We start from the raw sequence: 14852 nt of genomic DNA, 5'->3' as shown, positions 1-14852 counted from the left end.
ATTAAATTAAATTAATAAGAAATAAAACTACTAAATAAGAAAATTAATATCTTATAAAATACCGTTACGCTATAATTCGTATACAGTGACATTAATATTTTTGGCCATTAAGGACATTCGTATCCACGGAACACGTCGACGGGAGTAACTGCATAAGATATGATCTCGCTAATGATTCTTGCATTTAAGGATTTAGCATAATGGTTTGGATTCTACCATTTACGAATACGTGCACTATTTAAATCGTTAAATCGCAATATAAATTCAAGAATTAAATCACAGAACCGTACGTTGTTGTACGCGGGTAGTAAAATTTCAGCAAAGAACACCTGTGACGTTATGTAATCAGTCGCCAATCAATTTATCAACCTGATTGACGATATATTACAATTTCTGTTTACGCGGATTTTAGAATACGTAATATGCAGAAATATGAATTTGTTTGTCGCCAAGTGAACCCACCTGTTTAATTAATACGCGCCGCTTTGTATCTGCTCCGCGACAAATTGCACGATTCTCATCCCCTATCGCGAGCGAGGCGTGCCACGAATTCGTGAGTGGGATCGGTACGCAAGGTGACTATCGAGCGGTTTATTTCATCGAGATGGCTGCTGGAAGGACGGAGGAAAGAGGGCAAGAGGATTGCGCCCCGAAATGCAAATTTGGTGCGGTCGTACAGCACCGTTTACGAGATCAACGCACTACTTGGATTAGGGTAAGAGTCTCAAGTCTGCGAGACGCGCAAAAGTGCGAACGTTGGAAAATATTCTTCTTCCCCCGTATACTACAATTTATCCTGATATGCGCCTATGTGTGTGCGCGCGCGCGCGTGTCTATGTACACGCGCGCGTGTATCAGCAAACCCCTGAGAGCAGAGATAAGAAAGAATCATAATGCAGAGGTATACCTGCATTATGATATAACGACGTTTCAGCTGTTACTCTTTTGTACAGGAACAAAATATATTAACAATATTATATAAGATTTATGGAAACTGGACATATCGTATTACATAATATGTGTAAGTATATCTAATAATATAAATTATATTAAAAAAAAAAAAAAAGAAATAAAATTAATATAATTGATAAATACAAGTTAAATTAATAGAATCTGTAAATCTGAACTAAATTTTACACGCGTCGATAACTATTTTATCCAAACGCAACTTTACCAGAATATCTTTTTAAATATTAACTCACTTCGTATTTTTTTGTCCTAGCAATAACGAAGCTACGCGCGGGCTTGAAAAGGCGAGACAAACCTTGAAACGAATTACCGATTACACGTTATACCTACTCCCGTCGGACACTTGTTATTTTTTTACTTCGATCTTAGGCAATTGATAACCCGAGTTATGCCCGCGTTGGACTCGGGGAACGGTCACGAGATATCGAAAAACAATCGGAGACGCCGGCACCGGCCTTTCTATACGCACAATCCTACGTCGCGCCCTTAAAGGCTGGCGAACAAGACAGCGAATATAGAAGAGAGCATCTCGATGTGACCTCGAGTTAATTCTCACCGTATATCCCTTTCTTTCTTTTCGATATTTCCGGAATCTCATCGTCTCTCTTTCTCTATCGTTTCCCCGTTTCTTATCTCCATCTCGCCAGCCTTTTTCTCCCCGCTTGCTCGTCCCACCCATCTAAGGAGGAAAAGGCGCGAGAGTCAGGTGCCAGTTACTGGTCCGATATAAAATATCGTTTTCCGTCCGTGAGGTAAGGTAAAAGCGGCGGCCCTTCGGTCGTCTTCTTTTCCTCGTAGACGTCGAAGTAATGTACCTCGTTAACGCGTCCTCGTATATCTCTGGGATTTCTGATCTTTTCTACCTCGTGGTCCGAGCTCTACCGTGCGAAATAACATTCCGCATCAAGGCGGTATCAATTTACTACAAGCCGATCGACCGCAGGTGGAGTTCTCGCGAGCAAAAATACCCGATCAAAGACGACACCTCGCGCGTAATTTGCATTCAGAAGCGAAACGAGGAGGCACAGATCCGAAGTGAATTTTGATCCGTCGTTCGACTGTCATAATATCGAAATAACGGAGTTCTTTTCCGCTTGAGGCTTACCAAAACTATTACTTTACTTACGACGGAAGGACATTGATTTTAATTTTGCTCTCGTAGTGAAAATAGTCCCGAAATACGATAAGTTCCAACGAACAATGATCGACACGCGACGACGACGCTGAAGAGTAATCCTCCCTCGCGTATTTCAATATGCTAATACGCCTACGCTAATACTTCCGGCAATTACAAAATTTCCTCTGCTTACCTCGCGGCTTATCAAACACATTTACAAAATTGTACGAGCCCCGCGGAACTTCATCCGGTATCCCCGAAGGATTAATTGACGGGATTAATTGGACGGAGATATCCTCGATATATAGCCGAATAAGAAGTGCCTACCCCTTAAATCCCTCCGATCGGCCGCTACGTTCACTTCGCCGTTGGTGGTATTAAAGTAGAGTAAACACAGCATCTCATCCCGTCGGTCGGGCGAAAATGACCGCAGCAAGATATATAGGGCGCTTGAAATTAAGAGGATTTCATGGAAATTCGTTTCGCTAAATAATCTTTGAAATAGAAGATTAGCCCTTTGCTATAATATCGTTGCACTTCGTTTAATTTTTTATTTTTTCCTCCCGATATTTTTACAATTGTGAAAAGATGGAGAAGCTATTATTAGTAATTAATAAAATAAGAATCTTTAATTATTTATGTATTCGATATTAAGTTACACCGGATAAAAGAATTTACAAGAGAATGATATGTGCGTCGTTTACGCAACTGAAGCGCAATCTTGCTATCGTTTCCGCCAATGTAAACGAACGGCATTCGAAAATAGTATTCAAAACTGCAAGTTTGTAAAAAGAAGAAAGAAAGTGGAGAGGAAAAAGGAGGAGAAGAAAGAGAGGGAACGAGGGAGAGGCGCGATCGATTGAAACTCTGGGAGTTGAAGATGCTCGCCGTCGTGTTCGCCCGCGAGTTTTAATTTCCATCCCCGGCGTCTCCAGATTTCTTCAATTTCCGGCCCTATCGATAGCGGAGAAGGCGCGAAAAAAGGTTCGCGCGACCGCGAAGGAGCTCGTGCAACGACGCAGGCGACGAGATAATAACTCATGAGGACGGCAAGAAGAATGGGAAACGTCTCTTCGCGACACGTCGACCGTAAAGTCCGCCCGGCCAAAATTTCGAGGTAGATTTTCTCGCCCTTTTACGGTCGCGCTTGCGGACTTGGCCGTGTAGTAGTCAGCCGACGCTGACCTACTATTTTCGGCGCCCTTCTCACCCTCCTTCGACCCTCGCCATCCGCTGAGATTTCGCGATATTTCATAACTCGCGGCGCGGGGCGTTCGTGACGTGCAACGCGTCGCGCGCAGACGAACTATAATAATGCAGAAACCGCGTATATATTTTTCTTTTTTTTAATTTATTTTTTATTTTATTTTTTTGGTCTTTTTATTTTTACCGCAATAAGCAGTGCGCGGTTTCTCTCGGACATCTACTTTATGACACTGCATTCGTTCGTTAGGTCGACGGAAGTGTCGCGGGAATAATGGCGCAAAAACGACTAACGGCTTGAAAGCTTGCATGAAAGCCACAATCGTGTGACGACGTTACGAAATCGCAAATGAAATTCGACGCGAATTCCTTTCGCAGTCTATGATTGTAATGGAATTAAATGTATACAGAACAATGAGATCGTCTTAGTAATGTTACCAAATGAAGACGAACAGAACAGAGCCCTTCGCTCCGCGAGAAAAGAATTGAAGTGACAATTTGTAAAATTGTGGGCAATAAATTAACGTGCGCATGTAACAATGGTATCGATTAATATCACTTGTGATCGAACTCGAGACGTTATTGAGTGAAAATCCTAAAAGGTAAGTGCGCAGATTAAAAAAAAAAAAATTGTATAATCTAATAAAGATGATAATAAACACTCCGTTCTTCTACTTTGTGCCTTAATTTTTTTTTTTACCCTAAATAAAAAACGACTCTACGCGATTTACATTCGCAACAGCGTATTAACAACACCTGTCACTGTATTCTTTTACACCAGTAGCGTTTATTACAAAAAAACACCACTTTTCTTTTAGAGTTCCCAGACTTTTTCGGCATATCGCGTACGATGAGGCGGCGATTCCTCGAGGCGTGCTTTCCCGGGGAAGAAAACCACCCGAAGGAAAGCAAATACGGTAAAAGAAAACGGTCTAGAAAAACGTATATTGATCCGAATATCCATCAGCGTGGATTAGTTCAATTTAACGATTAAATTCGATTCATAATTAATTAATTTATTCCAAATTTTTATTTCTTCTATTTCGCGTAAAGAAAAGTTTTTCCTCCTCCCCCTCCTCCCTTTTTTTTTCTTCTTTAATCTTGCTCGTTCGATATAAAAGTTATTTCGCAGCGTCTATTTGTTCGCCAATTCTGTCACGTTCGGTATACGGGGTACGTAAAAAGACAGCCTTGTCCGGCAAGGAGAAGAAATCGCCATTCGTCCACCGCGAAGCGAGGAAGTGGCAGGTATATTTATGTACTACGGTATACGGAATCCAGTTTGAATTTCACATGGCTGCTTTTCAACACGCGTGACCGTAAAATGTCTGCGGAGAGCCCGCACGTGCATGCAAGAATCGCACGTGCCGGGTATCTCAAGCATGTGCGGAGGAAAGGGACGAGGCTCACGTTTCCCCTGTTCCTGTTTCTTTCGGTTCGCCCTAACGTTCGCGGCGCGTATCCGCTAAAGTCGTACGTATCGACGTATCGACCTCCCGTTTGACGCGATCTAAAGAATTTGAAAATTCTTAAGGGCCAGACCGAAGAAAAGCCTCGCGCTCCTACACGCGGCGGAAACTTCGAAAAGTCCCTGCGGTAAAACTTCACCGCCGGTCGTCCTCATTTTTATAATCTTTAAATTGATTTTATAGTACGTCGAGCGTACTGCGGTTAAAATATTCTCAACATTGATTCTGGTTAAATAAAATAAATGTATTTCGCGAGGGATAAAAACGAGAGCACGAAGTAAAAAGTTTTAAACAGCTTCTCTATAATAAATCTCGCATACTTTCCTACTTTGTAAATATTTTCATGACAGGGAGTTAATATATATAATTCTTTTTTTTTTTCGATTAGAAATAAATGCCGCAAATGTACATTATAAATGGGATGAGAAAGCAGAATGTTACAAGAACGGAATTTACTTTCGCATGATCGGCACTTCAAAACTTTTCTAGTTCCTGACGTTCTCTTTTGCAGTTTCCATTCGCCTGTTGGCGCCCGTGGAATTTATCACCTTCCTTTCACTCGTCTACCCTCTGAACTTCTAGAATCTCGGTCTGAGTTACGAATAGAAAAATACGGACTCTTTCCGAAAGGTGAAATCGGAAAGGGAAGAAAACTCTTTAAGGTTTTATTTTCTCTACTTTGTTGAATTAAATAAATAAGCGAGAAAAACGTTCTAATTAATCAGCTGAACGTATAAATAAAATTTTAATTGATACATTAAAACACAGAAAAACGTTCTAATTAATCAGCTAAACGTATAAATAAAATTTTAATTGATATATTCAAACACAAGACGTATTATTTCAAGAACATTTACGTATAAAAATAAATGTATTCCCTTTTTTCTTTTTTTTTTCTTTTGTTAAATCTATAATACTTAAAGCGCACTTGATTTGCAAAAATTAATTATATATAACCGAGAAATTAAGCCCGACGGGTTTTTATTTAGACCTCAACAATTATTCTTTTGATTTAAGACAATCTCTTTAGCTGATATATTTTTATGATAATATTCAACGATAAATTCTCGCCTTAACAGTTATTATATTCCAGGCGCAACAGCTAAATCACATTTATGCATTAAGCGGATATTTCATCATTAAAATATCGTATAGAGCTGCAGGTGCGGTAAACGGCATTAATATAATTGATTCACGTAATGCGCGTTCGCGGAATATAGAAATAGAAATCCGTATTATCGCGTCGTTGCATCTTACACGTTGTATTTCTAAGAAAAGTACTCGAAAGCCACCCGTCAATAAAAAGGGCATCAAGAAGGTCCACGAAAAAAAAGAAAAAAAAAAAAAAAGAAAAGAAAAATTCGAGGAAAAAAAATAAGAATACAGGATGGATGTCACATCTCACGCGTGTCGATAAAGTTCCGTCCCGTAGCGAAGGAGTACACGAAACTTCTCGCGAAGTCGGCCCCGGCGACGACTTCAATTTAAGACGACCGTATTTCCGCGGGACCAAACGCGGTTTCGATGGTGATAAATCGATCGGAATCACTGATCCGTGCGTTCGGCGCAGATGTGCCGTCGGCCGAGGGTGTAATCCGTTATCGAGGGGGAGGGATAGGGCGAGGGGGGGAGGGAAAAATTAAAAACGCAACCGCGAGTTCGGCGATCGAAGGTCGCGGCTTTTTCACGAGACTCCGTTAATCCCGCTAATTATGCGGGTGCGTTCAACGGGTGAATTGATAATAATAATAATAATAATAACGAGGACACGTTATATAAGTGTATGACGCTTCAAAGGGTGAAATCGACGATACGGTATACAAAATGTAATACGTATTGAGAGATGCCTCGCGCATTTAAGTACGTGAAAGCAGATACGTTCGCCGTTGCCCCCGTGATTATTGATTATTCGTAACGCGTTTCCCTTACACCAGGATTTTATCGGGAGTTTCCCCGCCACCGTTCCGATGCTCGTCGCGCGACGTATTCTTTCGGTGATACTCAATATCCATGTAAATACCGTCCCCGAGTATCCATCAGCTTGTCCGTGCGAATAAGGAAAGTGGTTCGAACCGACGTTTTACGGCAATTCTGCGCGAGGCGACGCACCGCGTTATTTGATTTTACATTACTTCCCGGAAACAATTCAGATGATATTTCGAGTATGTTTCGCAAAAGACGGGAAAGCAAAATGTGAATAAGTATGTGTTTCTCGTAACGAAATTTAGTGCTCGCATTTTTCTGTCTTTTTATTTTTTATTTTTTTTCATATCGGCGATTTCGCGCGATTTAAATATGCCTAATCGATATTGATTAATGGAGAACACCCCGGGGAGAGTTTCATCAGTAACGTACTTCCGTTCGTCTGTAATTGTGCACGTGCACGTGTTACCGCCTCCGTCCGGGTCTTCGCAAGGTGATCCGTACACCTCATTCCCTTCAGGGATTCTTGAATAGAATAATTTCAGTTACCGAGCGACCCCCGCTATGCTAATGAGACAAACGGTACTCGGGGAATTTAATTGGAATTCGACAATTATTAAGAGACTCCACACAGTGGCGACGGAACTCTTAAAATGAAGTACCATTTCATTGCGCCACCGTAGCCGATGTCATCCTTGAAGCCGGATAATCCTCTTTCACGGAAGCTAACGGCTTCGCGTTAAGCATAATTCGCCCAGGTAGACGAGCAATATCTCTCGTCTTTCAAGATTTTTTTTTTCTCGAAATTTAGCATCGAGTTTGTTAAATTTAAACGTAAGCGAGCGACGGAATAAACTATTTTTCTTTTTCCTGTATCGTTAATTAGTTGCAAAGCAATAAGCTGATATAAAACGAAATACGTAATTTTTAAACGCGGGTCTTATTGTCTCGTTAGAGAAGTTTAATAATTTTAAATTGGTTTCCTTCAACAATGGGTATGTAGACGCGTACTATTTATTATAATCTTATCAATCATATGCCAGAAGTGATGTTATCGCACCTACATAAGTATTTTCAATTATATTTTGATATTTTCGCATGTGCCATTTAATTTCCGACTGTCGGACGTCACACGATTGACGGCAATGGCATTCGCAAATAATATACCATCTTCGTCTTTGTCCAGATTTTCAAATATTAATAACAAAATTTGATTAGACCGGGCAGAACGTAGAAAATTTATACTAAGTTTTTTTTTCGTACGATTAAACATTACTGCGAATTTATGTTTAATTTAAAAACCGATGTTCGAACTTTTTCGAAAGTTTCAAATCTACGAATTCTTTTCCCTCATATATCACGTTTCATTATTTTATGGTAATTTATTTATATATTTATTTATATATTCATGTGAGAAGATAATAGTCCTGCGCTCATCTACCTTTGCAACTGTTGTATAATTTGTAAGTTCGATCGGTGTGTGATTTTTACAACAGTTGCACTTGTAGCCCTTGAGCTGAATGCAGGCATTGTAATAAAATAGAACAGTTACCATCAATAGATTTGGGAAAAAATGTACTTATTGTACTGTTTTCTTTAAATTTTTCTTTCTTTTTTTTTTTAATTATCACATACTCTTTATTTTACTATAAGAAACCATGCGCGCGCGCTTCGCGCGCACAGTTTTTCAAAAGAAACCAATTCGCGTGCGTTATTATATTTCGAAGACGTTAGTTAATTATAATTTTTTTATAATAATTAGAATTAAGTGATACACGACCGACGACGTGTTGCCAATTTACTTACCTTTGTATCTTCCGGTTGGGTTAGGTTATTTTCCATCTTTCTGTCCGTCCGTCCGTTCATCCTTCCTTCCATCCTTCCATCCTTCCTTCCATCCTTCCTTCCTTCCTTCCTTCCTTCTTTCTGTGGCAGTATTCTAAATTATCTTGACGTATTGCAGCACTTTAAATCACTCGAAACTATATTACACTGCTCTGTCTTTTTTTTATAATCACTCTGGAGACGAACGACCGAAAAAATGACGGTGGATTTTCGCGGCGATTTTTTGCGATTAAAATTACGAAGCGCGACGAACGATCAGCTGTTGCACGAACTTCCACTCACGATATCCGTCACGTTGCTTACTTCCCCCGAGTTTTCGTTGGAATTATTCTCGATCTCGACACGAGGAACTGGCTGCGGAACGTAAAGCGAGATCACATTCTTCTTTTCAATCCGCGTCGGCGAAATGAACGAAGCCGAGAACATATGCCACGCGGCGAATGAGACGTGCCGCGATACGGAATGTTTCCCGCGCACTTTATCTTCTTAAATAAAAATTACGTGTTCGAAGCGGGACGAGAGTCTGGGTCGCGACGAAGACGGGCGAGAGATGCAGATCTCACGTCGAGACAATGGCGGCCGCCGGAACCCGCTGAACGTCGCTGAAGGAGATGACGAGTGAAGTGGGTCGGAAATACCGGACGCGCCACTCTTCATGCCGGACGCTCCGTGCGCTTCGTCCCCGACATAACCATCTCTTCCCGTAGCACTTTTTTCAAAGCACAAAATGATGAGAGAATAACACAGGAATACGAAAAAATGATTGTCCGCTCCCGAGTCGACGACGTCGACACTTTTCGTACGCAACACTTCCTATCCGCGGTCGAAAATGCACGTAGTTGCGGAGCGATTCGCGGCACGTCTTAACGCTTCGACCTCCGCAACCAGACTGAAGTGACCGTTAGAGATTTTGACCCTTGGAGAAAAAGAGACAACCATAAAGAAAGAGCGAGACAGACGATAGACTCGATCATCTGTTGACCGTTGTCCTTCTCGCACGGAGTTCTTGGAAATGCCGAGCTCGACGCCGAGTTGATCTGTTTACGTTGTTTTTATGCACTCGTCGAGCTCGAGACTCGTCCCCTAAAATAAAAGCGAAACGATTTCGATGCTCGAACATGTTTCTTCGCTATTCCGAGCTCCCAAAATCGATAGCCAAGCCCCAAAAATTATCTAATGATCGTAAAAATGTCATCCAACTTGAAAAAAATGTTATATAAATAACGTTTCTATTAAAATTAATAAATAATACGCACGAATCGCATGCTTTGAAGTATCTAGTTATTTTAAAAATATATTTCTATTAATATTGGATAACTAAAAAGCGACTATAGCATGCATACGCGCTAGTAAAACAGAATTCATGAAATCTAAACATGTCGATTCTGAAGATACATAAAAAGGATAAATTCGAAATTAATACATATAATTTAAAAATAACAAAAAAACTATTGTGATAATATCTACATATAGATATTATCTATATAATAAATATCTACAATATACAGCATTTAATAAAGTTTACTAATTAAATTGTTACGTTTATTTATAGACACTAAATGTTGTAATTGCTAATAGTAATTACAATGGCACCTGCTACTCTGTAGATTTTTGTTGAAATAAATATTATTTATAATTATAAGTACTTTTCTTTTAAATAATTACCTTTTAATACAGGTATAACATTTAAAAATTATATGTACAAAAGTTTTAAATTGGATCTTAAATGTATAGAAATCCAATATAAATTTGCCATCTAATAATTAAAAGACATTTCTCATTTATCACAAGCAGTAAACTTAATTTCTATTAGAGAAAATCCTCGGTAGATGTTACTGTCGCTTCTATCAACAATCCAAAATCCAATTCTGTAAGACTAGCTGCAAAATAAAAGTTATACTTCGTAAGTGCTTTTAAAGTAATGTAATCGATGGCTTTAAAAATGTTAATTGTGTAATTTAATATTACCTTTTGCAGTAAGTAAATCTAAAAATGTATCTAATGGTGATAAACGATCTGCTGAAGGAAACGCCGCTAAACCTGCAAACGATTTGCACACATTAGCAAGAATAGCAAGGATCTTATATAATATGTATTGCAATTATTCTTAATATGTATTTCTTAATATGTATTGCAATTATATACTCTGTACTTACTGTTATGATGATTACGATGCTGCAGAGTCCGACTACCGCTTCGACTCTGCGACACCTCACCACACAGAATATTAGCAGCGTGTTCTCTGGCTCGTAGCATTAAGCTAACTGGATGCAGCCATTGATTTAAGAGTCTTTTTGCACGAGACCTTGGCAATAAGGACAACAATTTTAATTTCTGAACGACATTTTCTTTTGTATCGCTAATATCTGAAATTAAAAAAAAAAGTTAAAACGTCTGTTTACATCTCGTACTTAAATTACACTTAAAAAATTATAGCGTATACGTATAGATAAAATAATTTTTTGTTGCATATGTACCAGCTAAAATAATTTTAGTGACGTCGACTTGAAGTTCGAATACTGAACGTTCAACATATTGCAGAAACATTGAGTATTTGAGAGTACGATAACCGAGATAAGTAAAAAACGATGCAAATCCTTGCGGCGCTGGATAAGCGATACTCTCTATAGCATATCTATATCGCTGTAAAAGCATGAACAATAGCCATCGTCTTGCTTCGTCCAATTGATCTCTGCAAAAAAAATTAACATTTTGTTACAATATATGATATAATACAAAATAAATGCTTAAAAAAGTTTTATTTTAAATATAATCTAATAATTTAAAATGCTCTCTACAAATTATTTACATTAATTAGTTACGAGTTGTAATTAATGTAAAAATAAATAGAGCATGCATATAATTGCATTAAGATACGGATTATCTTACATGAGACTAAAGCCTCGTTCCTGTTCAATTCTCGGATCAACACCGGCTGCTCTGCAAAGTATTTGGCACAATATCCGTGAAGCTTCCAATTGCGCAGCCACGTATCTCGTAGCCATGGCATGAACGTGCAATGGAGTACAAGAACCTCGTGTGTGCATAGTCGATGTATGCGTGCCATTCTTTAGAAGATACATCGACAGTTCTCGCAAACTAACAGATACAATGTGCTCTTGTTTCGAGGCGGTACAACTTTCCGTCTCGTTAAACGGTAAGCCTGAATCCAGCTTGATATTTCGATTGCCCATGAAGTCTCCAAGCGGCAGTGTTACAAATCTGTATGTCGTAATTTATTATTTATTATAAAAATTTTAATATTTCTGTAGAAAACAATAAAAAAAAAAGCGTTCGTGTTAATATTACAAAGAAAACAAATATGTACATTTTTTATTTCGACTACAAAAAAACTAATGGAGCGAATCAAACTTAAATTACTTTTACGTTAATAAGTGCATGCGTTTAGTTACACAGAATTATAATAAGAAATGTTATTACCCTCCACTTGGAGACATTGGAGTACTGCATCTGGATAATGCTTCTGGCTGATAACAAGCTAAAGAAACTAATAGTTTCTCTGCGATTTGACTAGGTTTGAATCTCAGTTTGTCACTACCATTTTTACTCAACTGATCCCATAATCTGGTCCATAAATCACTACGATAAGGAACGAGCCTTTGTTGTGGCGAGAGTAACATTACCGATGTATTCCAAAGTTTTTCGTGACTCAACGTGATATCCAAGTCATTCATTTTTATATCAAATGTCATATAATCTCCTATAGTAGTAACGGGCAATAGAGAAAGTAAAGGTACAGTATCTGCGAGAAGATTCTTTTGCACTAAAGCATAAGAATTGCCTATCAAGATTTCTTGCATAAAGCGCGGAATATCTAACGTGCGCGGCTTTTCCGCAATGATGGACATTAGCTCCGCGATTATTTCCATATCATTTTTATGGCAGAGAAAATAATGAAGTATCCCTAAGCGAACTTCCACCGAGGTCTCTTTGCGAAAAACCTCAATAAGAAAGTCCGAGGGAATCGTCAACTGTACAAGGTCCAAAGTGGGCAAATCAATCGTTAGTATATTCGTGCTAGAATTATTTCCATCTGAACTGCCATTTTTGCTATCTAAATTGTGATGCGAGTTTCTTCTTGTTCCTTTATTAGCATTATCTAAGTCGAGTAATGGCACCAAATAAGAAACTCGTGATGGAATCGATGGTGGCGGACCGCATAAAATGTGGCAGCAGGGCTCGTGGTTCACGCCGATCTCGAGGAGATGAGCAAATAATCCTGGCACGAACACAATCATATGATGATTCTCATAGATCGCGAAAGTCGGCCTCATCAGTTTAGCGCGCGACCACGATATACCCGGTATAACGCAATGGATCACGCAACTGTGATGCAGTAATGTCACAGAGTATGCAAAATGCACCGTGTTGGATTCGTTTAGTGAGTTAAGTACATGCTGCGGCGGTTGTACGGGTCGGTAAAGATAGTAGTGACAAACGCAAACCATTCCCTTAGTATCCGATACCACTATAAGATCTAGGGAACAATCATGGACTCGTAAGGGTATCACATCATCTTCATAAGTCCCGCAACTAGAGGACGGCGACAGTAACGGTAAGTTTAATGGAATATTCAGCTAAAAAGATACAATAAATTTTATGCTAATACCATGCGCTTTGCTTCAAAATTTAATTAGCAAGCGAGTAAAATATACTAATATTATTTGGCATATTAATCAGCTCTACAGAATGTTAGTAACAATCACAAGTACTTATTGTCAAAGTAACGATTACAAATTCATTGTTTAAATAAATGATACATATTTCTGTTGTTCTTGTCAATGAATACTCACCACTGTTTCATGAGGCAATTCGTCATGAAATTGAAGACCACTAAGGGTTGGCTTTGAAGACTTGGAATTATTTTCGTCGTTACCTTCAGTAACTACGCTCGCGGGGATTCGCCGATGATGTATATGGTAAAGCACTTGATTAATCATATCCCACTGTGCCCATATAAACGTTTTTACGAGTATTTCGGATTTGAGTTCCTTTACTGGTCTCAAGTCACTATCAGATGTGTCAAATTGAGCAGTAAATATCTGAATACCTAAAAATAACGCATAATTTATAATAATGTGTAAATAATTACAAATAATATAATCAGATTCTACTCACATTCGTGATGTATCAATACCAGAAACTTGTCCACACCCTGCTGCTCTTTTTCCTTGTACAGAAATTGTATCCTGACTTGTTTAAATCTCTCTATCTCTAAATCATGCACTTTGGTGTCATCAGTTGTCAACTCTACAACAAATACTCTATAGAATTCATTATGAAACTCATGCTGGTGATCTGAGCAGTGAGGACTTGCAACATCTGATGTTTGTAAATGATTTTTCTGTTTTGTCACATATCCCATTAATGTGTGACTTTGATTGACTGTAGCTTGAACTATGTTCAACACATCTGAGAAGCGGTGCAATACCTAAGATACAAGTCCAATTAACATTAAAGATACCTGAGTGCTCTACAAAGAAAGAGCTTAAATTTCTACAATGATTTTCACCTGCAATTTATTGTTAATCTGGCCATAACGGCCAATTACAGTATGTGAATTTTTCTCTGACTCCTCCACCCATCCAATCAATATTGAGCCGTCTCTCTCTTGTCCAAGTAGCTTCCATTGCTCGGCTGGGGAAATAAAGTAAATTATCTGTCACTGTTTGCCTGATAAACAATATCTTGACATTGCAGTTTATTGATCACTATAATTATCTACTGCACTATAAATATCTTACATAATCGCCTGTCGTTATTATCATACAGATGATGTGCAAAATATTTTCAAGCAGATAAGCCGAACAAATAAACTATTCTAATATCAAATTTACCATATAATAAATTAATGGTCTCCCTCGACAATTACCTGTGTTGGCGTTTTCCGACAGTAGCAGGCATAATTTCGCCGCGAGGTTCTCTATCATATCTATCGGAGCAATTTCTAAATAATTCACAGATTCTTGATCATCCACTGCGTTTTAATCAAACAGTGATAATACATGTAATTATCTCCTCTCTCCACGACAATTCTCGTTCTATCTGATAGATCTTGCTTTCCTTGTCGTCTGCTCTGCTGTCTGGGGAATAACGGACAAACAATGCGCAACAGAACCAGTTCCGCCACACTCGCCAGTCTCGCCACCAGTCTTCTGGTATTCTTACCTCCACGGTAAAGGCTTTATTGAGGCGCGTAGTTAGCGTGCAGTCGGTGCATCGAGTCGTGCAGTCTATTTACACCGCGGCGGGCGTTGATTGGCCGACACTTGCGCCGCGTGCGCTTGTCGAGTGGAGTTACGTCA

General features: G+C 39.0%; 2 protein-coding genes across 3 annotated transcripts in view; both read right to left on the bottom strand.

The window, feature by feature from the left end:
* Positions 1-14852, bottom strand: part of LOC139106572 (atrial natriuretic peptide-converting enzyme) — a 65654-nt gene that overhangs the window by 36824 nt on the left and 13978 nt on the right. The window contains exon 1 of one of the 2 annotated variants that reach the window (XM_070663454.1): positions 8488-9348. The exons of the other annotated variant lie outside the window; for it this stretch is intronic. The gene's annotated coding sequence lies outside the window, so the exon portion shown is untranslated. Of the gene's footprint in view, positions 1-8487; positions 9349-14852 lie in introns of those variants that run through there. 2 annotated transcript variants of the gene reach the window in all.
* Positions 10030-14848, bottom strand: Pigeon (protein pigeon). Its single transcript, XM_070663459.1, has 10 exons — positions 14420-14848; positions 14060-14184; positions 13666-13978; positions 13341-13597; positions 11968-13124; positions 11416-11748; positions 11004-11218; positions 10683-10892; positions 10495-10566; positions 10030-10406 (listed from the first exon to the last, which is right to left on the bottom strand). The coding sequence occupies exons 1-10, from the start codon at positions 14475-14477 to the stop codon at positions 10336-10338; spliced, it is 2811 nt and encodes a 936-aa protein (XP_070519560.1). The 5' UTR covers positions 14478-14848; the 3' UTR covers positions 10030-10335.

Source organism: Cardiocondyla obscurior, linkage group LG11, assembly GCF_019399895.1.
Source record: "Cardiocondyla obscurior isolate alpha-2009 linkage group LG11, Cobs3.1, whole genome shotgun sequence".
NCBI classification, from domain to species: Eukaryota; Metazoa; Arthropoda; class Insecta; order Hymenoptera; family Formicidae; genus Cardiocondyla; species Cardiocondyla obscurior.
The sequence above is the reverse complement of the archived record's forward strand: the minus strand, read 5'-3'. Positions and strand labels throughout refer to the sequence as shown.

Excerpts from the sequence above, each read along its gene's own strand:
- Pigeon (XM_070663459.1), bottom strand. The coding sequence starts at position 14,477 with ATGATAGAGAACCTCGCGGCGAAATTATGCCTGCTACTGTCGGAAAAC. Across the intron at positions 13,979-14,059 it reads AGATTAACAATAAATTGCAG|GTATTGCACCGCTTCTCAGA; the intron begins GTGAAAATCATT and ends CTTGTATCTTAG. Across the intron at positions 13,125-13,340 it reads AATTGCCTCATGAAACAGTG|CTGAATATTCCATTAAACTT; the intron begins GTGAGTATTCAT and ends GTATCTTTTTAG.